This window comes from Danio rerio, chromosome 20, assembly GCF_052040795.2.
Source record: "Danio rerio strain M-AB ecotype USA chromosome 20, GRCz13ab, whole genome shotgun sequence".
Lineage (NCBI taxonomy): Eukaryota > Metazoa > Chordata > Actinopteri > Cypriniformes > Danionidae > Danio > Danio rerio.
This window is the reverse complement of record NC_141040.1, coordinates 1,098,599-1,125,000: the sequence shown is the minus strand read 5'-3', so window position 1 is coordinate 1,125,000 and position 26,402 is coordinate 1,098,599. Positions and strand designations below refer to the sequence as shown.

Below are 26,402 nucleotides of genomic sequence, written 5' to 3'. Positions count from 1 at the left end.
AGTCCCGGCTGGGTCAGTTGGCGTTTCTGTGTGGAGTTTGCATGTTCTCCCCATGTTGGCGTGGGTTTCCTCTGGGTGCTCCGGTTTCCCCCACAGTCTGAACACATTCGCTATTGGGGAATTGATCAACTAAATTGTCCGTAGTGTATGAGTGTGTGTGTGTATAAATAAGCGTGTATGGGTGTTTCCCAGTACTGGGTTGCAGCTGGAAATGGATCCACTCTGCAAAACATATACTATAGACCAATACATAAGCCTAACTACTATGTTCATAACTATTAATTAGCAGCAAATTAGGCAAAAGTCATGGTCAATGGTTGATTAATAGCAAGAATTGAACCTCAAAATAAAGTGGGAATGGGGAAAACAAATACTATGGAAGTCACAGGTATCATATTTTGTGTTCACAGTAGGTGGGGGATGAGTAAATGATGACAGAATTTTTATTTTTGGGTGAGCTGTCTCTTTAATGAAGTGTCTTCATATGCACTATGTGTGTGTGCACTGCTGCAGCACCAATTACTAGTAAGTGTAGACAACGTAGGCTAGCTTACTATACACTTAAATGCTATATTTAATATTTGAGACCGTTGCCCTCTGAATTATAGCCTGCTGATTTGCCAAATGATCTGTGAAGTGGGGACTAAGTGTTAATTAGTTTGCCAGACAGATTGAATTTAACGCATTGCAGAATGAGCCGTACACCTGCTAATGTACCTCGCTCAAGTATACAGACTCATCAGACTTCTGTAGGCTATTATTAGGCCGCGTTGTTTTATTTGTAAAACAATAATTAGAAATCAGTTTGATGAGTGATTATTCATTATTTTACACAGATTTACTTGCAGTCATGTGAGTTAAATGCCAACAGAAAGTTTCTTGGTTTGAGGGTGACGTCTGAATGAGCAGTGCTTCATTTCTATGCTGTCGGCAGTGGGCAGTTTCATTGAATTTATGCTAAAATTCACTTGTGATTTTTGTTCAAACTACTTATTTTAAATGAGCAGAATTTTTTATTTTTTTAATTTGTTTTTTGGCAGATCGCAGAGATAAGTTTCATAATTCATGACCATAAGTAATGTACGGTAATATTACACTGATCCAGCGTGTTTGGCTGAAGTAAATAAAGCAGAATGTTTTCTTACCTGTCCCCAAATGTTTTCTTTTGCTAAATTTCCCTAACTTACATATTTTACAGCAAAGATTTCTAAAATGGGCTCTGACTACTTTCTCCTTAATGCATCTTGTGTGCCTTTGAACTGGCATTTCATAAGATACAGCTTTGTGAATGTTTTATTTCATGTGTATAGATTAAAGTGTTTAAATATTCGTAATGTAATTCTACTTAAAGCAGCAATCATTTTGTAACGATCAGTTCCACAAGATCAGTTAGCCTAGCCTAACACTTTGATTGGAAAGAGGCATAATAACACGATTTATTTACTTTAGATGTTCCAAAAGACTTGTTAAAGGGATTTATATAAAAACAGCATGTTAAAATGAAAGTGTGAAGGCTTAAAGTTGATAGGAAATAAATTATCTTTAATTTCATTAGCCAATGCGTAACATATTCCTAAAGCGTATTTAATTGATATGGTACTTTAATAAGATTTATATGTTGATTATGAAATGTACATTTTGCTATAGGTAGCCCAGCTTTCGCAGCATTAAAGGTAATGTTAAGAGAAAGCTAATATACAAATCCTCCCTCATCAGAGAACTGGTAGAAAGTAGACAATAGAAACATGTGGGACATGAAACACACTCCAGATACGACTGGGAATGTCTTATATGTCCACCTGTGATTGGATTGATGAAATCGCATCTTAATATTAACAGGTATAAACAGCACGCACATGCCCTCTCTCTTTCTCTCTCTCCCTCCCTCCCCCTTTGTCAGCCTGTCACAGCTGATTCAGTGGAGGGACTAGAAAATCTAACATGTAAAAACTGACAAAAATCTGTACGAATATTGCCTTGCAGAAAGCAAAACTTATTTCAACTTACGCCTACCTTGGCAAATGACCATGGAATAAGTGATAATCAACAGCTTTCCGTGCCTTAAAGGATTCTAATGCACTTTGCGGAGGCTTCCACGTCTTGCGTTAAACTCCTTTAACGCACGGCAAGCCGTTGATTATCCTTCACATATATGATCTCAGCATTGGATCAGAGCATCTTCAGGTTTGATGATGCAGTCTTTTTCTTTTTTTGTAACTTTGTTTATTTTGAACATACAATTGAGTACAGTCATACAGCATTTCAAGGTACATTGGTATCTCAGTATGTGAACTTAGGTGGTATAAAAATTATGTGCATTATTGTCAGGTGTATTTACTACACAGTAGTACTCAAATTTTGTAAATTATCAAGTGAAAAACAGCATAAAGAGAGAAGAAAAAAAATAATAATAATAGGAAAAAGATAAAATAAAAATACAATAATCAAAAATAAATGAAAGTTAAAACACTATTTACATCCAGGGTTAGAACACATGTCATAATATAGTTCCTTCAAGAGTAATCTCAAGTGGCCGTCTTCATTATACACATGGGGACACATCAGGGCCGGAGTGGGACTCCTTTTCAGCCCTGGAGTTTCAAGCCTCAGACCGGCCCACCTCAGTTCACCACTGACTATATTAAAATAAGGTTATTTCCAATTCAGTTTCTAATTACACTATCACGCCTTTTTTTGAGAAAACAGCTCTTTTAGAACTTCATATGTTCAACAACCCTTACAGTATTATGTCTTAACAATAAAAATGAAAAAAAAAAATTTGTTACTCAGACAAGGACCGAACCCAGGTTGGCCGTGTCATTATCTAATCGTACTAACCACTGTACCACAACAGCTGTACGGTGAATGGTGACTTATCTAGTTATATCATCATTAACCTGCAGGCTGCATCCTGCTCACGAGGCTACGAGAAAATAGATAAAAAGAGCAGAGCTGCGGTAAAATAATGAAGAAGAAGGCTGTGGTCAAGTAAATAAATAAATTATTTTTAAAAAGTGTGACTGCTGAGAGCAACAGATTCTGGAACTAGGGACACCGGCCCTTGCGGCCAAAAAACAGACCGGCCCACCGGGAATTCTCCCGGTCCTCCCGATTAGCCAATCCGGGCCTGGGACACATTATGATATGATTAAGTGTAACCATATACATGTACATGCATTAGCATATATTTATCTATCAGAGCATCATCTTCTATTCATTTACAGCAGTAAAGTCAGGTCTTCTAACTAAAATATATTCAACCCATTTCCTCCATTTTCTCAGGAATATATCTTTCTTTAAATTGACAACAAAGGTGATTTTTTTTTCCCATTGTATAGATCTCAATAGTTGCGTCTATCCAATTACTAACGGTTGGTCGCTCTTTCTGTAGCCATTTGCGTGTGATTGCTTTTTTGCTGGCAGCCATGAGAGCACGCTTAAGGTATTTATTGTCTGCCGTTACCATATCTGGATCCACACAGCCAAAATATAACAATTTACTTTCTAGAGGTATATCTTTTTCAAATATATGTTCAAGAGCCTCCTGTATTTCTTTGATGCAGTCTTTTTCAATACCAACACCTCCCGTGATGCTGATGTTCATGGATATTTTATACATTCAGTTTCTCAGGACTGTTATAAAGCTATTTTACATCCTGCCTCAGATTATTTCCCCAAACTTAAGCCCTTCTAGTTTGATCCGTCTGCTATCGCCGAGCCTCTTTTCATGTCAAGTTCTGGAGATGATCATCTTAACGTTATCTTCCGTGCTTGAAACATATCTGAAGTGAACACCCCTGCAGTGATTCTTACATTTCACCTCACCTGGCTCTCTTTCCCTTGCTTTAATTCAACCCATTATGAAAAGTGTTTAACTTTATTTCATGATGGAAGTGAACCACATGAAACAAGGCATTATGGTTAATCATTGCAGCTCATCAATTCCTGCAGTGCCAGTGCCGCCGGGACGTATGCTCTCAATCAGCGATTCTTCTGTTTTTCTGCAGCAGTAAACAGAGAAGAGCTGCTAAATCTGTCCAGGGTTGTTGATGTCCTGTTCTTCAAGCTGCTGCTCCATTGTTACCTGCTAAATCCTGTTCATTAATGAGAAATGATTCTTTGCTGTTGCTGTTGTTGGGTTTATGCTAGGGTCACCAAAAGGTCATCAGTGTTTTGGTCATTTGCTGGTTTTCATTCTGAATCGTGTGGGGGTCCACCACTTTTAGCATAGCTTAGCATAACTAATTGAATCAGATTAGACCATTAGCATCTCATTAAAAAAAAAAGTTTTGATCATTTTCCTAGTTAAAACTCGACTTATTTGTAGTTACATTCTGCAAAAAGACTGACAGAAATTTAAATGTTTTTTTTTTTTTTCCAGGCTGATGTGGTTATAGGAACTAAACTCTCATTCTTGTGTAATATTCAAGGACGTTTGTTGGTACAGTGATAATTTGCAGCACTGTTGTATAGTTATCAAGCTTGGGATTAATTTCAGGTGTTGCGTAATTTAATTGCGCTGCTTCAGCCATGGTACGGGAGCAAAGTTCTTTGGTTACACCAGAATTGGAGTTTAGTTCCTATAACCATATCAGAAAACAGCAACTTTTCAATTTTCCAATGGTATTAGTACATGATGTAGCGACAAAAGAGTGGAGATTTAAATAGGAAAATAATAGAAACTCTTTTTTTTTTTACTTTCTGAGTGAGATGCTAACGGTCTAATCCGATCTAATGATCTATGCTAAGCTAAGCTAAAAGTGCTCCCGCCAGAACCAGAGATGGGCTGAATGGATTTCAAAATGCTAAAAGTCTAGGGGAACTGTTAAGCTAACCTATTTCTCACAAAAAAAGAAGTTTCTATATTTTCCCACTCCCTTCGCAACTCCTAACAACCTAGATTTTTGCTGTTTTGATAATTGTGGTCGTGCAGGCAGCGAAGATGCTGCGTTTACACACAGTGGCGCAGGTCTGAGGTCAGCCATCCTCACTCTGTGTCTTGTGTTTTTACAGGTACATGATGTTGATAGATGGAAGAAATGAAGTTTACATGATCGACAGAGACAACTCTGTCTTCCACATAGAAAACCTGGAGTTTCCCTTCCGGAAGGATCTGCGCATCCACCTTTCCAACACACTTTTGGATGGGGTGAGTTATTTGTCCATATGAAAGCCTGTTATTTGGGTTAGGAATTATGGATGGAGGCCCGCAGGGTGCATTTTACCTGATCAAAGGTAAAAAATAAGTATTGAAGCTGATGCATCTTTCCTCAGATATTAATTAATATTAGGTTATTCAGAAAATTGTTGTTGTCCTGGATAAAATGTGTGGGTTTCCAACGCAATCTCACGACAATTCGTAACTTTGATTTAGTGGCTAATTCGTATGATCTAATTTGTACAATTTAGTACAATTTGCTCATCACCCAATGACGGTTAGGGTTAGAGGTGGTGTTGGGTGCCAAACCTCCTTTTTAAAATTGTACATTGTCAATGATATATAATATATTATTATTGCTTTTTATTGAGACACAATACGTGTGTTTTTAAAAAAAATAAAAAACAAAAATAAAATAAATATATATATTATTATTACTATTTTTTTTAATCACACAGTTGTTCGAATGACTATATTTATGAGAAGTGGATCTGGATTTCTTATGGTTCTGTTGTGTTGCAGGAGATGATTATCGACAAGGTGAACGGCCAGCCTGTCCCACGCTATCTCATCTATGACATCATCAAGTTTAGCGTGAGTGCCTTTCAGCAACAATAAAAAACCTCACACTCCTGTCTAGTGATGCACATCTGATATGTTAGGGATAAAATACATCCAGGAGGTTGTTATCACAGAATAAATCCTGACAGGTTTATCAGTAGCTCGATGCAAATCGGAGCACTCTTCTATAAGACTGAAGAGTTCATTCTGCTAAAACAACCGACTGGATGTACTTTATCCTGCTTATTACATGGATAATTGCCACAAAACATAAAACTTACACACAAAATATCTGAACAATAGTGGTTTATTACAGTGGTTCATTAAACACCTGATGGAGTCACAAGATGGAGACCAACAGTCAAAAACATTAAACTGACAGAAACTAAAACAGCTGATGGAGTATACGCTAACCTGCGCATTATTCTTACACTAGATGGAGACAAACAGACAAAAACACAACAGACACTAAAACAGCTGATGGAGTATACACTAACCTGCGCATTATTCTTACACTAGATGGAGACAAACAGACAAAAACACAACAGACACTAAAACAGCTGATGGAGTATACACTAACCTGCGCATTATTCAGACACTAGATGGAGACAATCAGACAAAAACACAACAGACACTAAAACAGCTGATGGAGTATACACTAACCTGCGCATTATTCAGACACTAGATGGAGACAATCAGACAAAAACACAACAGACACTAAAACAGCTGATGGAGTATACACTAACCTGCACATTATTCTTACACTAGATGGAGACAAACAGACAAAAACACAACAGACACTAAAACAGCTGATGGAGTATACACTAACCTGCACATTATTCAGACACTAGATGGAGACAATCAGACAAAAACACAACAGACACTAAAACAGCTGATGGAGTATACACTAACCTGCACATTATTCAGACACTAGATGGAGACAAACAGACAAAAACACAACAGACACTAAAACAGCTGATGGAGTATACACTAACCTGCGCATTATTCAGACACTAGATGGAGACAAACAGTCAAAAACACAAAGCAGACAGAACCAAAAATGGCTGAATGGAGCATACACTAACCTGCGCATTATTATTCATTCACAAGATGGCGCCAAACAGTCAAAAACATGCATATCATGCTAGAAGATACACTTGAATGTGGAAGTAAGTATATGGATGTGAACGTATTTACTGACGGGTGACTTGCTGAATTTGTTGTTAGGCACAATAGGAGGGGTTTCAGACACCTGACAGCTTAAAATGTGGGCATATGTTGGGCATATATTGGTCTCTGGTTTCATCTGGTCAAAGATAGGATCATTCTTGTCAGTTCATTCAGCCGACTCTGTGCATTTCATTGAGCTCTCTTGTGAAAGTGAGGAAATGTCAGGAGCAGCTCTTGTCAGAAACCAGACACACGAGTGGTCACAAGTGTCTCATTTCAGCACATTTTTACACCAGGGTGAAATGGTAATGCATCTCAGCTGACATCTTGTGTGTTCGGATGACTGGATACGCATGGTAATACCAGCATGAAACACGGCCTCAGATTCAAAAAGGGTGCCAGGCTGAATTGATTAATAATCTCAACCTGTATTTTTCCTCTTAGATGGATGATAACTGCATGGCTACAGAACACAGTTGAAGTCAGAATTATTCACCCCCTGTATATATTGTTCCCCAATTTCTGTTAAACAGAGAGCAGATTTTTTTCAACAAATTTCTAATCATAATAGTTTTAATAATTCATCTCTAATAACTGATTTATTTTCTCTTTGTCATGATGACAGCACATCAAATTAGACTAGATATTCTTCAAGACACTAGTATTCAGCTTAAAGTGACATTTAAAGGCTTCTCTAGGGTAATTAGGGTAAAGTTAAGGTAATTAGGCAAGTCATCGTTTAACAGTGGTTTGTTGTGGAGGCAATCAGAAACCAATATTGCTTAAGGGTGCTTATAATATTGACCGTAAGATGGGTTTTAAACAGTTTAAAGCTGCTTTTATCCTAGCCGAAATAAAACAAATAATAAGAAAAAATATTAGAGGAAATATTGTGAAAAATTCCTGAATCTGTTTAACATCATTTAGGAAATATTTGAAGTATGAAAAAGTTTCACAGAAGGGCGAATCATTCTAACTTCAGCTGTTCCTGATATATAGCACGTTATTTTGTGCTTTCTAAAGTCGGTCAAATTCACCATTCAAGTAAAGCTGCACAAATATTCTTCTTAATGTCTATTTGTGTTTGTGAACAGAAGGAAATAAGTTATATAGGTCACAAACTGGCCCATGAGTAGGCCCACACGGAATCTGCGTGCACAGAATTTTGCAGATTTCCCCAGGTTTTTAGCCCATCATTGATTCTATTTATTTACCTGTGTAAATGTGAGTAAATGTATATTTATTCAGTTTTTAAAATTAATTTCAGTAATAATATTGACTAATATGAAAATGTTAATAAAATGTATTCACAATACAGTTTGTAAAGTCATATTTTCTCTCGTTAAAGTGAATATATATATATATATATATATATATATATATATATATATATATATATATATATAAATATTCATTCATTCATTCATTTTTTTGTTGGCTTAGTCCCTTTATTAATCCGGGGTCGCCACAGCGGAATAAACCGCCAACTTATCCAGAAAGTTTTTACACAGTGGATGCCCTTCCAGCCGCAACCCATCTCTGGGAAACATCTACACACACATTCACACACACACACACTCATACACTATGGACAATTTAGCCTACCCAATTCACCTGTACCGCATGTCTTTGGACTGTGGGGGAAACCGGAGCACCCGGAGGAAACCCATGCGATGGCGGGGAGAACATGTGAACTCCACACAGAAACACCAACTGAGCCAAGGGTCGATCCAGCGACCTTCTTGCTGTGAGGTGACGGCACTACCTACTGCGCCACCGCGTCGCCTATATATATATTATATATATATTATTATAAAGTGGATCTAATTGGATTTGCATTGTAAACAAAAAAATACTTAAGTTAAAAAGAGGTTACTTTTTATTTCATATATTAAGGTTTTAGTTACAATAATTTTGCATAAATCCCCAGATTTTTACCAAACATCTGTGCAAAAATATCAAAAAATGTTCGCAGATTCCATCTGGGCCTATCCATGAGGTATTGCTCATTTTACAGACTCTGACCTTTGAGTCTGGTTCAGTGAGATAAACAAATAATTTTTTCCTTTAACTTCATTGAATTTGCCAAAATATCATTAAAATGTTACGAGTTGCTTCCAAACTCGTTTACAACTAGCCATTGATCACACGACAAACAAATCAGGTACTAGAATGCTGTAAGAAATAGAAAATAATTATTTACTATGCCACACATATTAGGATCGGCGCGTGAGCAGCGTGACCTGCTTTCCAGGCGCATCTAGTTGAAAGATTACCACGAGCACACATGACAAGAACTGGCCAATCAGCTTCTTGCTTTGTATGGAATATACACATTTGATTTGAAAATACCAACCACGCTCATAATCTAGTTGATTAAGGGTGCCTTTCAGACAGAGCTTCAATAGTGACATGCCTTCTTTGCGGTGTTAAATATTTCACAGTAAACTCCAGGATTGACTATTAGGACAGAAAATAGTGCTATCGATTTGTTTTCTTGATGTCAATAAATGCTAAAGTCGGGTTTGTTTTCCCAGTGAGGTTTTAATTCCCGCTTATCTTGAATGATTATATTTCAGGATTTTCTTGCATCATTTTTTTTCTAGCTTACATCAAATAAATCCAGGCCATCACAGTGCTCATCTGAGATAGATTCGTCTTGCTTGGTTACCACACCGAACGAAACATTTTTCCAAAATGCAGCTCTCATCTGCCATTCTTAAGACGGATGCCACAGGCTAGCCATGTGTAAAAATAGACGCCCCACTCATTCATTCCTGAAGACTGATATCCTGTGTGCTTTAAATTTACATTTGTAGCTAAAATACGAGCGCATTAAAGACTAATGAAGAAATGTGTCTTATTACATGTAGTTTTGTTGAGCGCTGCTGGAGTTTTCAAGCGGGAGACTCTTGAGTGTGTGGTGTTTACCTCTTCAGTCTGCATTAGTAATGCAGCTCGTGCTCAGTCGGAGTGTGTTGTGGAGGTTATTAAAGCAGAAGTGGCGTCCTTCCCTCCACATTCTCGCACTCCTCACATGCAGCAGAGACAGAAATTACATTTTAGAGTCTCAAATGTCAAAAATCCAGGATGCATATTTGTCTATAAAATTATTATTCATACGCATGCAGTGTCCATCAAAACTGGCCAATCTCTTCTTTTCAAGCTCTGAAGTTTTTCATTTAAGATGTGGATGTTTCTTATATGACACTTATGTGGTCAATTCACTTTAATGTATATATTTTTGCAGCTTTGTTAACATCTCTCACTGATAAAATGCATTAATACTGTGTTCAAATCTGGCACATCTTACTTTTCCAAGCAAGCATTAAAGTATTATACTATTACAATTATAAAATATCAACTTTATTCATTCATTCATTTTCTTGTCGGCTTTGTCCCTTTATTAAACTGGGGTCGCCACAGCAGAATGAACCGCCAACTTATCCAGCAAGTTTTTACACAGCAGATGCCCTTCCAGCCGCAACCCATCTCTTGAAAACATCCACACACACAGATTCACACACACACACTCATACACTACAGACAATTTAGCTTACCCAATTCACCTGTACTGCATGTGTTTGGACTGTGGGGGAAACCGGAGGACCCGGAGGAAACCCACGCGAAGGCAGGGAGAACATGCAAACTCCACACAAAAAAAGCCAATTGAGCCGAGGCTCGAACCTCCCAACTCAGCGACCTACTTGCTGTGAGGCAAAAGCACTACCTACTGCGCCACTGCTTCGCCACGATATCAACTTTATTTGAAGTAAAATGCATTTAATAAGATCAATTGAAAAAGCTGAAAACCCATAACCACTGACTTCCACCGTAGGAAAAACTATAGAAGTCAATGCTTACAGGTTTTTAGCTTTCTTCAATATAACATCCTTTGTATAAATGATGACACAATTTTCATTTTTGGTCTAACTATCTCTTTTTAATTTAGTAAAGGAAATGAAATTTTATTTTAAAAAATGTAATTAATTTTAAACATTTAATTAATTTAATTACATTCAGTGTAAATGACATTTTGGTAAAAAGACAAACAACTTAACTTAAAGTAAAAACCTAAACTAAATGTAAATGTATGTTTTGTAGTGTTTTCATGACCCGTCAGAACACTGGCAGCTCTGCTATTTTCAAGCACAGCTCATATGAAGAGATTTCATTGGCATTTAAAGGCTCGTGAAGAGTTAAGCTCCTCTTCATAGACCTGCGTGGCATATGGTCTGAAAATAAAGGATGGTGGCTTTACTCTTTCCTCAGCCAAGACTCCTGCAGGTCTGATGAATCCCCCTGCTGGGTTCTGGCCTGTAGTTGGTCTGTCTCTGTTGTGTTTGCCCTGTTGAGTTTGGCAGGCGGTACCTTTCCACTGCTTTTCATGAATCAGTGTTTCTCAAATTATACTTCCGTCTCGCTCTGCTGTTTCTTTTGATTTCCCGTTTGTTCTCACACACCTTCTGGATAGTCTCATAATAAAATACACACGTTTGTTAATAGAGGCACATTAACAAAACTGGCTTGTATATTTCTTCCTGAACCTTTATGGTTAAAAACAGCAGCTGTGATTGCTAGAATATACATAGCAGATTTCTTCAACACATTTCTAATCATAATAGTGTTAATAACTCATCTCTAATAACTGATTTATTTTCTCTTTGTCATGATGACAGTAAATAATATTAGACTAGATATTCTTCAAGACACTTCTATAAAGCTTAAAGTGACATTTAAAGGCTTCACTAGGGTAATTAGGGTAACTAGGCAGGTTAGGGTAATTAGGCAAGTTAATGTATAACAATGGTTTGTTCTGTAGACTATCGAGAAAAAAAATTAGCTTAAAGGGGCTAATAATATTGACCTTAAATGGTTTTTAAAAAAAAATACAAACTGCTTTTATTCAAGCCGAAATATATCGAATAAGACTTTCTCCAGAAGAAAAAATATTATCAGACATGCTGTGATTTATTTATTTATTTTTGCTCTGTTAAACATCTGGGAAATGGGAAATATTTTAAAAAGAAAAAATAATTCAAAGGGGTAATTATAATTGTGTATGTAAAAAAAATCAAACATGAAGAGTCACATAAAACCTTTTTATTGAGGAACTACTTTCCTCCGCCATTCATTCACATCTGCAGTTTACGTCAGAACATCAGCGTCACTTTAGAGCTAGTGTTTGAATGAGTCTCTAGCGTAATGTCTGACGGAAAAGCTGATTTTGCTCACATTTCAAGATTATAATGCTGAACAGCATCAAATGCCATCAGTCTACAGAGATTTTCTCTTATGCAATCTGGTGATCACAGTAAATAACCCTGACAAAGCCAAAGCAAAGCAAACACTAGCAGATTACTGTGGGAAAAATACAGCACTACAACACACAAAAGAAAGAGATCAACTTAAAGTAAAAGTGAAAACAAAAACATCATGTAAGTGATCTTGAATATTTTTGACTTCAACTGTGTGTATATATATATATATATATATATATATATATATATATATATATATATATATATATATATATATATATATATATATAGTCCTAGTCATCAATGATGATCCAAAGCTGTTTGTGATCACAGACTAACAGGAACCGGTGTGTGAGTGAGTGGTGCATGACAGTGTATGTAGTCCATGTGATGGTGGATTTGTAGTTCATTAGTGATCCACAGTCGTTGGATCGCTTATAATCATAAAACAGACAAGTGTTTGATTTGTTTTTTCTATAATAGCAAACACAAAGTGTTCATGAAAATAATTTTTGATTGGGTCAGTATAACTACTCTAGCCTATATAGTGCAAGAGGGAATCTGATAATGACAAATGTCTCATTTTACCAGTGAAATACAATGGTCTAATAATTGCAAGCACACGTCTCAAACATAATAATTCAACTTCATAATTATCAATAGCTATATTCTGATGCATCAATTCACTGTGCATTAATCACCAGGACAAATTTAAAGTCTGTTTAAGTCTAAGTCTATACACAATAGAGCATTTTAACCAACAGCAGACCTACACACAGGCCTGATATTATTATTGATGTTTATTTAATCATATGTTTGATAATTAACAATAATAATAGCCGACTCATATTAACATTTATTTTACGTCTACAGAATCAGGAGAAAATCCTGATCTTGATTTTAAGCAAGAAAAATTTTAGCATTCTCATTTTAGCCATAATCGTGCAGCCCGAACGCAACAAAGCTTTATTACACAGACAAAAACACAGTCATAAGCATATGGTGATGAGAACGTCATACTAATGCTCACCACAAACAACCTTACCCACAAGTATAGAAACACACTAATATATATATGAGTTAAGTGACATTCACACAGCTCCTAAACACCATCACAGTAACACACACGTGACACCAAAGTAATGCAATCCGCTTGTTAAGTGTGACGTCAGGCGAAGCGGCTTTCGGGTCCAAGTGCTCTATTCAACTGAATGGGGAGACTCATGAAATGGTAATAATAAACGTTTACAAAGCGATTTAATAGTTTCGAAAATCACGATCGCAATATATATATATACATGCCTAATATCCTATGGTTAGAAAGTGATTCATTTTTTTATTAAATTGTAAAAATGTTAGTATTTGTTATGCAGAAAGCCCAGAGATTGTTGTGTACACTATGACTTAATGTAAATTTAACTTTAATGTGTGATATGAGTAAAAAGTGATCATAAACGAATGATTTCTCAACTCAAATAAATGGCGGCTTGGAGCCGGAAACAGTATTACATACGTCACCAACACGTCACTTAACAAGCAGATAAACATTATTTATCAGCTTTAGATGCAACAGTAAACTCTAACATACATCACTAATGAGAAATAAAACTGAAAAGAGCCATAATAATGTCAACAAATAAGCATGAATAGTGAAGTGTCATGCAGGGAATTCTGGGAAATTGCATTTACGGTTATTTGCTGTATATTTGTAGGAAACTTGCTGTTAATTTACTGTTTTAATGTAACTTTTTTAGCAGTTTTATTTCTAGCTGGCTCACTCCCTAGATGTCATTTTAAGGCATCTCGATCATGCTACGCAAAGTCTGTTTCGAAAGTTAAGCAGGGTAATTACGCCGACGTCTGAGCTGGCCTGTTTTTTCTGAGGGAGAAAGCAGCAGCGGCGGCGCCTGAGCGAAATTCAAATCAGTAGATAATTGACACTGCAAAAACAAAACAAATCTGAGAGATCAAATAGTGTTAAAGCAGTCACTTTCCAACGGCTCGAGAGGGAAGCAGCATCTCGCTTTCCTTTCTGTTTCTTTTTTTCCCAGGTTCTGCAGGTTTTCCTGAATTTTGCTTGTCAATCTTAAGCCAATTGTAATGCATTGTGTTGGTTCAATTTGGAATTTAGCCCGGGAGACCAGAGTGAGTGCTCCGACTTGGTCCATGCTTTATTTTCTTGAACTCGCTGTGTTCTCACTCAGCTCCTGTAACTGATTTGAATATTAGGGCGGAGCTTTAAAATGTAGTACACAAGTAAGAAGAGAGGAGGAGATGCTGTGATTGGCTGTCAATCTGCACTCAAATAAAAGATCTTTGCTGCTATTTCAAGCTACTTACTTAAAATGAGGTGAACAAACACAATTCTTCAGTGTTTTGGGGGATAAATGACTTGTTTTATGTTTAATTTACTTAAATTTGTTAAACATTTAGGCCCCGTTCACACTAATGCATTTTAGTTTGAAAATGCATAAGTTTTGCTACGGTTACGCCATCTGTCCACACTACTCCGGAGTTTTTGAGCGCCGAAAACGGAGCGTTTTGGAAACACTGGAGAGGCCATTTTCATTCTGAAGCGCTGCTGCTCCGTCTCAGTGTGGATGAGGGAAAACTGAGAAATCTGAAAACGGAGGCGGGGCTGCTGAGATTCGCTGCCTGATTGGGGCTTTTGTGTCATTGCGTAACCTTCCCTTATTGGTCAAGTCCCTATCACATGACTATAACACATGGCTTTAACTCTACCGGAAGACAGCAGACCAGCCTTCACTGTACACAACAACATGGACACAGAAATGGGAGAGTTGTTTGCACTATTGTCTGTTTCAGGCGCCATTGTGCAGTTATTCATTTGTTACGTTTAGTAACTCGACCTCGTCGTCTGTCCACAAAAATACCTCTCTTGCTTTCTTTGCCATCGCTCATCGTTCAACAGGTGTTTGCTGACTAACAATAACCAAATGCCGAGTGAGACACATGCTTCCTGTTTATACTAGAGCGCGCATGCCCAGAGTGCACCAATGGTCACGTGATATATGTTTTTGGTGGCGTAGTATGGACGGAGATATGTTCAGAAACGCTAGGTGAAACGCTAGTGTGGACGCGGATCGTTTTTGATCTACAACGCCGTTTTAAAACTAAAGCGCACTAGTGTAAACGGGGCCTTAAAGTAATGGGTTTGTGTTGGGAAAACATGAAAGAGTTTTATAGAACCTAGCAGTTTGCATCTTTTACAACGCTCTATAAATTACATTGAACAGGTGAAACTTAATAATGGTCAGCAAAAATTGATAGGAAAAGCTCTTCTGACGTATTTGAGTCGCTTATTTAATTGATCAAAAACACAGCTAGGCATTAGTGATGGTGGAAGTGATTATTATGCATTTATAATCCAACATTTCTCTGTGATGGTGAAACATCCGAGCAGGCATTACTGCCGTCTCTTTAGATAACATTGTATTATCTCACCCTTAAGGAGTCATTAAAATATGCTAATTCGCCGCCACGCTGCTTAATATTAGCACGGTCGAGGACGGTTACGCAGCACAAAAGGAGGATTTTGTTTTTGAGGAACAGAGTTGGTTTGAAATAGGCCTTGGTCTTATTTTAACATGATATTGTAAATATGAATAGTGGTTTATTTCCTGTTTGCTTATTAATTTCACAGTGGTTGTAAACTTGAGGTGATAAATTGAAATATTGGATCTGAGAAAACTGTTTTCTTTTCATGATGAAAGATTGTTTTTGTTTTGAGGAGCAGAATTGATTTGTTTTCTTTCTTTGGTTCTCTTTCAGTCAGAGGGGTTTTAGATTTGAACTAGAGCAGATATTTCAACAGAGACAAATATTTTCTGTTTTACAAAAACAAATTAATTAAAATAAAATATTAACGAACAAGTGGGACAATTCGTTAAGGCCACTTAATATAAAGTGGGACCGTGCAAGTTAGTCACTTTGATTAATAGGTTGTGTTTTTTTTTGGCCTGATACAAACAAATACTGTTTCTCCAGGGTAGATTGTGAAATAACAAATATGAATGAAGCTTGTAAAATATCTCTGATTGCTGTTGCTGGTGTCGTCATTACAGAGAGGGTAGCGGATGCCAGCATATAGCGTGATATTGATGACATCACTAATCTCCGCTGGTACACTGCTGATTTTAGGAAAGCTTGCACCTGCCGGACACACACTGACTCGGCAGCACAGAGCGCTGTCAGGCTGCTTTACTTGATTTATTTGTTCAGCTCTGGCGTACATGTACTACACATGATCATCTGCGCCTAATGAAGTCTTGAGAAAGCATTATGCCACTTCAGTTACTGAAACTGGTGTATAACAAAAAAGAATTTGCTACCTTTTAGGATTTTAACCACTTAAACTCTGCGAACCCGGTATCGGGTCTGTGACGTCATCGACTTTCGCTTTCAGATTTAAAGGGCTAGCGTTGCACCTGACCCCCGTAAGTGGTGTCGTTTGAAAGTGTAGAATCTATATTTTATGCACATATGCATCACTTTGGTTTTTATTCCACTGTATAAAAGTTATTTACACTTAAACACACAGTATTTTGGATACCCGAGCTAGGTATTGAACATTGGTTCATTTTCATATTTTTTATATGACACATGTACAAGTTATAGAGCAAATGAAAGCTCTTGCCGGTGCTCATACAGTTCTAGCTTTCTTTTTACTGAATTATATTCACATATCATTGAATTGTGGTGTTTGCATGGTGCAGAAGTGAAAACAATACATTAATGATCAATAAGCAGCCCCAGATAGCACAGACAGCTGTCATCTCTTACCTTATGCTGTGCGCTTTAGGACCATTCTGCTCTGTTTTTGAGCTGATGTGCATAAGTAATCCTTTTATATGTCTGACGTGCTCCAAACACAGTGAATTATGTTTGATCAAACAGAAGAATAGTGAAATATGAACACAATGATCGCTCCCTGTGTCTTGTACAGCACCTCTCATCAGTTGGATAGCAATAACTTTTGCATAGATTATGGTGGAGATATTTTTCTTTTTTCCTATGATTACAGACATGTGCAGGAACCAATAAAATTAATTACAGCACGCTAGACCACACAGAACCTAAAAGGTACACTTTTAAATTTGAGTTTATAAAAAAAATACAAAAAGCGCCTCTTTTTTTAGGTGTTTATTATAACACAGACGACATATACAGATATTTTAAACACTTTCAATAATGTTTTATGAAAATTCAAAGGGTTTTCTTTAAAATTAAACCAAATTTTTGCATTTACACCTCTGCATGTGGATTTGGGAAGCTTTTAAATTTTGGTAGACAAAATCCAGGCGGAAATCCCCAAATAGCAGCAGAGTTTAACTGGTTAAATAAATATACAGAATTTTAAAGTGGGAAATGATGATCATAACAGTCCTACCTACACTCTCAGATATAAAGGTACGCGAGCTGTCACTGAGGTGGTACCTTTTTAAAAGGTCTACATTTGTAATTGAAGGCTCATATTGGTACCTCAAGTGCATATTAGTACCTACAAATTTTAAGAGGAACACTTTTGTAGTTTTTAGGTATTAATGTGCAACCTTGAGGTATTCATATGGACCTTTTAGCCACAAATTTGTACGTTTGTACCACCCCAGTGACATGGACAAAATTGTTGGCACCCTTCAATTTCAGTTTCATTAGTTTGCCTTTTTTAAATGCTTCTGTTGAAGCACAATTGGAAAGTGATATCTGGAACTTGTTAGTTTATTTTCAGTCATTTTTAGTTCATAATGATGTTTCATTGACCACTCTAGACTTTCTTTCCTCAGTGGCACAATTTTGTGCACGTCTGTTTAACCTAACAGTGCTCTTTAGATAGAAAAAGCTGTCTAAAAAAATTAAGCTGATTTGAATCACAGGCCTGAGCTGTCAAGATTAATTAGCAATATTTTCCTTGTTCCCTTGATGTCGTTTCCTTGAACTACGCTCACAGAAACTCAATTGATTTCAAATTGAAGGCATGCATTTAGAACTCACTAGACTGTCTTGTAAGTCATCCTCCCTCTGGTCTTAAACTCATCCAAACTGTTTATAGCACTAAAAAAAATGACAATTGTTGACAAAGATGCTGTACCATCATACAGATATCGACAAATAGATGTGTAATGAGGAGTATATAGAATATCTGACATTCTGTAGCACAATAAACTGCAATTAAAGAGAAAGCTCAAGCAGAGGCAGTCCTGAAGGCTTCTCCAGAGATTCAGAGCAGCAATAGCTCGGTTACCTCGAGGCTGCAGTTTAGCAGTCACTGCTTTGATGACCCAAGAGACCTTCCAAAATTAGGGATGGAAAGTAAATCAGAAAGATATGCGAAGATATTAACACTGGGGTCTTCTTTATGCACACTTGTATGAAGCAGCGTCTTTCACACCATATGAAGTTGATGCTTGATTAATTACAGTAATTGAGTCGCATTGAAATAAAAGCATGAATGACGCTTTCAAAGTCCTCCAAAGAAACTAGAGATTCAAAGATGATTCCTGTTTTTTTTTTTCCAACCGTGCTACTCAAGTTTGAGAGCACTATCCAAATACACCGTCATAAACTCATCAAAACACTTATTGACCGTTTGATGATTTAGCTTGGCTGAGCGAGGGTGAGTGTGCGGTGCATAATGAGGAGATCAGAGCACAGAAGAGATTCGTCATCAACTTTCTCCTCAGACGACCCATGCAACATATTGCAATATATTGACATGTGCTCTGTTTTCTGTTATGCGGTGTGAAGGTTTGCGATGATGTAAGATGAATGCAAATGCTTCGGGGTTCAATAGAAGCCAGTATGAAACCACACTGACAGTGTGCAGGGCATCAGAAACAATCACACCACTAAGCTCAGACCAAAGAATACCGTGTAAAAAGCACCTTAAGGTATGGGACACACCAAGCAGATGGCAAAAAGCTAGCACAGGCGAAACCAGCGGTGTGTGTTGCTGGCTTGCCTCTGCTTCTATTTGTACCAAAATGCTGTCAATGAACACATCAAACAGACAGCGTCCGACCAGTGGTGTAGTCCTAAAAAAAAAGGTGGTGTACTATTACACCCGACCCAAAATTTAAATGAAAGTAGGCTGAAAAATGACGAAAGTCAATGTTTCCTTGATTCTATATATATATATATATATATATATATATATATATATATATATATATATATATATTCCAAATTTTTGTATATTTTTGGAAAAAAAAATATATATTTTTTAACATCAGTTACCTATAACTATTAACTTCCACGAAAGAAAAAACAAATACTATGTCAATGTAAGTCAATGGTTACAGGTTTCCAGCTTTCTTCAAAATATTGTCTAAAATAAAATAATATTAAAATAATATTGTACAAAATAATGTATTTTGTGTTTAACAGAAGGAAAAAAGACAAACCGGTTTGGAACAAGGAAAGGTTGTGTAAATGATGACAATTTTCATTTTTTGGGAAAACTATCCATTTAAAAAGAAAAAAAATTTAACAAATTTGTTTTAATTTTAAAGGAAGATGCTAATAGTCTAATCCTATCATATTTTTTAAAACCAAACTATTATGAGTCTGTCTTCTGGTATCGCTATAATATACTAGTAGTTACCCTTTCAAATCGCATATTGTTATGCGATTTTTGAGTCGTCTTTGCCACATTATTTTTTAGTGTTATACACTGTGTCGTTATACATTATAAGTGTATATATATGCACTTATATATAGTGTGGATCACTGTAGCGGCACAATTTAGACAAATGTGAAATACTGTTTTACAGGGGCGATTTTAAGATTTTCATTTTCAGGATCAGATCCTTTTGGGGTAAACAAAGAAAAACAAAGAAAATGTGTTTATTTATATATATATATATATATATATATATATATATATATATATATATATATATATATATATATATATATATGAGGGTATACGCAATTATTGATCCTCAGAAGTGGTAATACCCAAACAGCTTGTGGAAAAAAGTAGGCATACTGAGTATACACGCGTATAGCAAGGACTACACCACTGCGTCCGACTGAAATGATGAGATGTCTCTCCACACACTCGGAGAGCAGCATCTGTTTTCTCATTCTGGTCATTTAGTACCATTATCACAGGTGAAGGACCGCTGTGACCTAATGGTTAGAGAGCTGGCCTTGGGATCCATCAGTTTGATCCAACTTTGGGTCTCAGGTTCGAGCCCTGGCACAAGTAGGCACCACAGCTGAGGTGATTCCTTTGAGCAAGGCAACGAACCTGCAATGGCTCCCTAGACAGGTTGGAAGCTGTGCAATTATGTCTGATAATGTAATAATCCATATCTTTCACAATTTTTTGACAAATATAGCAAAATTACAGCTTTAATTGTTTACTTGCTTTGTCACTTCTGTTTTTGGTCTCATGCTCTGATTTGTGGCTGAATAACCAGTCAGAGCGCTCTCTTCAGACAGACAGCGATTCTACATGCTGGTTTGGTGTGTCCCTGGCTTCAGTTTTCAGTCATTTTTGAACCCGGTTTCAGGTTTGACATAAACTTGACCCTCTTCTGGTCTCGGACTTGACCAGAATGTGACCCTGTCTTGAAGCACACTTGACCTACTGACCTCAGTCTTGACTCATCCTCTTTTGACCTATCTTGTTGTGTCTATCTCAACATCACATTTATCTGGTCTCAGTTCTGAGTCAGCTTTTAATCTGTTTTGATCTCTGTCTCGAGTTAGACTTGTTCATTTACAGGTCTCCATCTTGCTCTGACTCAACCTTCTTCTGGTCAGTTCTGGGTCAGATTCAGACCTGTTTTGATCTGTGTCAAGTCAGACTTGTTCATCAACAGGTAACCATCTTGCTCAGACTCAATCATCTTCTGGTCAGGTCTTGGTCAGATTCAGACCTGTTTTGATCTCTGTCTCGAGTCAGACTAGTTCATCTAGAGGTCTCCATCTTGCTCAGACTCAATCTTCTTGTCAATTCTAGGTCAGGTTCAGACCTGTCTACGTCTTGCTCAGACTCAATCTTCTTCTGGTCAATTCTAGGTCAGGTTCAGACCTGTCTACGTCTTGCTCAGACTCAATCTTCTTCTCGTCAATTCTGGGTCAGGTTCAGACCTGTCTACGTCTTTCTCAGACTCAATCTTCTTCTTGTCAATTCTAGGTCAGGTTCAGACCTGTCTACGTCTTGCTCAGACTCAAACTTCTTCTGGTCAATTCTAGGTCAGGTTCAGACCTGTCTACGTCTTGCTCAGACTCAATCTTCTTCTGGTCAATTCTAGGTCAGGTTCAGACCTGTCTACGTCTTGCTCAGACTCAATCTTCTTCTCGTCAATTCTGGGTCAGGTTCAGACCTGTCTACGTCTTGCTCAGACTCAAACTTCTTCTGGTCAATTCTAGGTCAGGTTCAGACCTGTCTACGTCTTGCTCAGACTCAATCTTCTTCTGGTCAATTCTAGGTCAGGTTCAGACCTGTCTACGTCTTTCTCAGACTCAATCTTCTTCTGGTCAATTCTAGGTCAGGTTCAGACCTGTTTACGTCTTGCTCAGACTCAATCTTGTCAATTCTAGGTCAGGTTCAAACCTGTCTACGTCTTGCTCAGACTCAATCTTCTTCTGGTCAGTTCTGGGTAAAATACAGACCTGTCTACGTCTTGCTCAGACTCAATCTTCTTGTCAATTCTAGGTCAGGTTCAGACCTGTCTACGTCTTGCTCAGACTCAATCTTCTTCTGGTCAATTCTAGGTCAGGTTCAGACCTGTCTACGTCTTGCTTAGACTCAATCTTCTTCTGGTCAATTCTGGGTCAGGTTCAGACCTGTCTACGTCTTGCTCAGACTCAATCTTCTTCTCGTCAATTCTGGGTCAGGTTCAGACCTGTCTACGTCTTTCTTAGACTCAATCTTCTTCTTGTCAATTCTAGGTCAGGTTCAGACCTGTCTACGTCTTGCTCAGACTCAATCTTCTTCTGGTCAATTCTAGGTCAGGTTCAGACCTGTTTACGTCTTGCTCAGACTCAATCTTCTTCTGGTCAATTCTAGGTCAGGTTCAGACCTGTCTACGTCTTGCTCAGACTCAATCTTCTTCTGGTCAATTCTAGGTCAGGTTCAGACCTGTTTACGTCTTGCTCAGACTCAATCTTCTTCTGGTCAGTTCTGGGACGGATTTAGACCTGTTTTGATCTCTGTCTCGAGTCCAACTTCTGGCCAGAAATTTCTGGTCTTAATCTTAAGACAGACCCTCGACCTTTCAGCATAAAATAAAATATGTAGCTTCTTGAGCATTCTTGAGTACTGTCCACTTAGGCCTTGTTCACCTTAAGTATGGATGTAAACAGTGTGTGAAACTTTTTTTTTTTTTTTTTGCCAATGTTTGGCAAGTACATGTAAGCAAACTCTACAGCCAGCTAGAGCAGCAAGATGGAGAAAGATTTATAATATTTAAATTATTATCATTTATATGATTATCCTTATACATTAATTTGAAATTACTGCCCTTGCATCAACGCCCTCTCCTTGATTTTAAATCAAAAGGAACATTGCTTCATTATCCGGCTTCCACACTATCCACACTTCGTAATCATTCTGATATACATCCTGAAAGTCTTCAAAGCATAGAAACACTATACGAACATCAATAACCTACCAAATCTTGCTGCTGGTGATAATGAGTTTCAAAGTTCAATACACATATTGTGAAAGCTTTTGTGTGAGCGAGTGAAAGCAGGTGATGATGCACCTCACTTTATTACATGCATTATATATCTATATTGACCCAATGGTTAACTGTAAACACAGTGTCCAGACTAAAAGAGTTATGTACAGTCAGACTGATGTTTTAGTCCCAGACTGCAGTCCTCCAGTGCTTGAAATTAAGAGTTTTCCCATATCTAGCATCAGCTTTAACCATGTTTTGCCATCTGGCATCTAAGCTTGTGAAGCCCAGGGAGGCTTTTGTTTCTGGTGTTCAAACACAAGGTCTTTACCATTCAGCACTGAACACCCTCAGTCTGACTGTAGGATGAACGGTAGGCTTTATGAGAAGAAGAATCTAATTTGTGAGGTAAATTTGAGATCTTTCTGAAAAACAGCAGCGGGGTCTCTAGGGGTTGGTGCACTCAATGCATCAGTGGTCAGAATCCGCTAAATGTAAGCTGTCCCTTGTGTAAGGCTGAAGAGCATGGGGCAGTGGTGGAGCCTAGACTTTGGAGCAGTCTGCCTTTACATGTTAGAAAGGCCCAAACACATCTTTATAATGTGGTGTTTAAAACCCGCGTAAGAGCCTTTTTTTTGCGTATCGTATTTATTTTGGCATATCTCACTATTTTTATTCTGTTTTTTATTATTTTTATTGTTATTTTGAACTCATACCTGTACAGAACACCTGTAGTTTCTAAACAAATGCTTCATAAATGAGCGTTGACTCGACTTGGCTTGAAAAGTGCCAAGGGGCGCAAGCGGAGCCCTGGTGCATTCGGCAGTCTTCGGCTGTGCGTCCCGAGGACCACAGCAGTGCTGAATTTAAAGCACTTATTTTAAAACACTCAAGCTCTTTTGTTGTCTTTGTGACGTTGGCTCCTGAGTTTCCTACCGCTTCTGACATTCTCCTCCTGTAGAGATGATTTGTGGTCTCTGGGATGCAGAAGAAATGAAAGCTAATAGTCCTGTCTTTTATTTTCCTTATTACTCTACAGGACGGATCGTGCCTGCTGTTCGTGTTATTTTCACGCACTGTTGGAGTTGTTTTAGCTCCCGGATCACTAAAGGGAATATGCAAATGAAGCAACAGCGCAGACACGCCCATGAAATTAGTGCTGAATGTAAATTGCAGAAAGCAGTTCCTCCTCTTAGAGACATTAAATAAATGTAAAATAACACGGTACCGTGTTCATTGTATAAATAATCCAGTAAAATGTATCTTTGAAACAATGATGCATGGTACAATTTATTGTGGCTGAATGCTTTAAACTGGCTTGAAAAGCTTGCACAGCCACAGGTCTTGAAAACAGATGATGAACTTTAGAGCTGTGAATCTACACTGGTCTCACGGTTCGCTTCGGTTACGATTATCATGCCATCGATTCGGTTCAATTCGATATTTCGGTGCATCACGGTGCATTGACAGTGCTTTTCATACACAGTTTTATATTTTCTTCACTGCAGCAGTTCTTGTATTAAAATGTATGAATATATTAATATTTATATACTATTTGTAATACAATTTTGTTATTTAATGCAAACAGAAATATAAACTGTACCTTTAAACAACACGAGCATTTAGCAAATAATATAAACAAATATAAATATCCAGCTCAATTTCTGATCCTTGTCTAGTTCTCTTACACCCCTTTGATTGGTCACACCCTCAACAAAAGCGGTTGCGATTGGCTCTTGCGCGCTGCACTGTTTGTGTGTGTTTGTGTGAGAGAGAGAGAAATGGAGTACTTTCATTCTCTCAATCTCAGTGAAATAGGGACTATTGTTGTATATGTCAGTGAAAGACTGATCCAGCAAACACACACAGCCAAATTGTGCACAGTTAAGAATTTTAAGTAGTTAGAGCATTGTAAATACTCGCGCTCGTCTCCCTCACAACAGAGCACAAATGAGGTAAATGACGTCAGTAATAACCGGTTATGATTATTACTGAACCGATACCGAATTGTCCGCGTCTGCATCGCAGTGCACAAAAGAAACGCTTAATTTTGACACCCCTAATAAACTTTGACTCTTCACTGATTAAACTCTGCAGTGGCTCCAGTGGCTCCTCGACAACTCGACATTGCGATGTGACTATTGCTGATGTGCACACGGCGATATCAATGCTGAAATCAGGCCCGGATTGGCTAATCAGAAGGACCAGGAGAATTCCCGGTGGGCCGGTCTGTTTTTTGGCCGCGAGGGCCGGTGTCCCGAGCTGCTTGCACTCTCAGCAGTCACACTTTTTTCTTCTATTTATTTATTTGGCCAAAGCTTCACTCTTTATATTCATTATTCTGCCGCAGCGCCGCTCTTTTTATTTATTTTCTCGCAGCCTCGTGAGAAAAATGCAGCCTGCAGGTTAACTAACGTTAATGATGATCATGTAATGTAACTATCAACCCTAAACAGCGGCACCTTAGTGAATATAAGAATTCGAATAAAATGAATAATACACCTGCTCAATGAAAATCAAATGACTCACTACATTAATAAATCTGACATAACTTGATCAGAAATCTAAAAATGGGAGAAAAAGATTGAGCCATCAAAAGAAAGTAGTTAGAGATGTGAACCTACACTAGTCTCACGGTTCGGTTCGTTTACGATTATCATGCCATCGATTCGGTTCAATTCGATATTTCGGTGCATCACGGTGCATTGACGATGCTTTTATATTTTCTTCACAGCAGCAGCTCTTGTATTAAAATGTATGAATATATTTATATTTATATAGGCTATTATTTGTAAAACAATTGTGTCATTTAATACAAACAGTCAGATATATAAACTGTAACTTCCAAAAAAACGAGCATTTAGCAAATAATATAAACAAATATAAATATCCAGCTCAATTTCTGATCCTTGTCTAGTTCTTTTACACCTCTTTGATTGGTTACACCCTCAACAAAAACGGTTGCGATTGGCTCTTGCGCGCTGCGTTCTTCAGATGAATGATAAGCGGCAGGCGGCAGCGGCGATCACTGCTGATGTATGATAGACACGGTGGAGAAAACTCTGCAGACACGCGCTCGTTTCTGTATGCAAAAGTAACGCTGCAAAACAGCCGAGAGGAAAAGAAAAGTCATGCCAGCAGGTCAAATGGGCCACTGTGTGTGTAAGAAAGAGAGAGAGACAGAGACAGAGACAGAGATAGAGCGAGAGAGAGAGAGAGATGGGGTTGGCTACTTTCATTCTCAAACTCACACAGTGAAATTGTGCACAGTTCATGAGTATTAAGTAGTTAGAGCGTTGTAAATACTCGCGATCGTCTCCCTCGCGACAGAGCGCATATGAGGTAAATGACGTCAGTAATAACCGGTTATGATTATTACTGAACCGATACCGAATTGTCTGCGTCTGCATCGCAGTGCATTGAAGAAACGATTAATTTTGACACCCCTAAAAGTAGTGCTGTGTCGCAAGTCATTAGTTATTTTTTCCTCTCACTATAATAGCGCTTTGTGGTCCAGTGGTAAGCACGTTGCGTTTCAATTCCGCGTACCCGTGTTCCAATTTCCCCTGAAATTTTTCTTTTTTTTTCATTTTTATT

General features: G+C 37.7%; 2 protein-coding genes across 8 annotated transcripts in view; both read left to right on the top strand.

The window, feature by feature from the left end:
* The window catches only part of lats1 (large tumor suppressor kinase 1), a 777,671-nt gene that overhangs the window by 200,584 nt on the left and 550,685 nt on the right, over window positions 1–26,402 (top strand). The gene's annotated exons all lie outside the window — the stretch shown is intronic.
* The window catches only part of rngtt (RNA guanylyltransferase and 5'-phosphatase), a 176,688-nt gene that overhangs the window by 48,728 nt on the left and 101,558 nt on the right, over window positions 1–26,402 (top strand). For all 7 annotated transcript variants that reach the window (XR_015517531.1, XR_015517530.1, XR_015517532.1 and 4 more), the window contains 2 exon segments: window positions 5,014–5,149; window positions 5,681–5,752. Coding sequence is in view for 1 of the 7 variants with exons in the window: in NM_212867.2 (NP_998032.1) it covers window positions 5,014–5,149; window positions 5,681–5,752 (208 nt within the window). In the remaining 6 variants the exon portion in view is untranslated.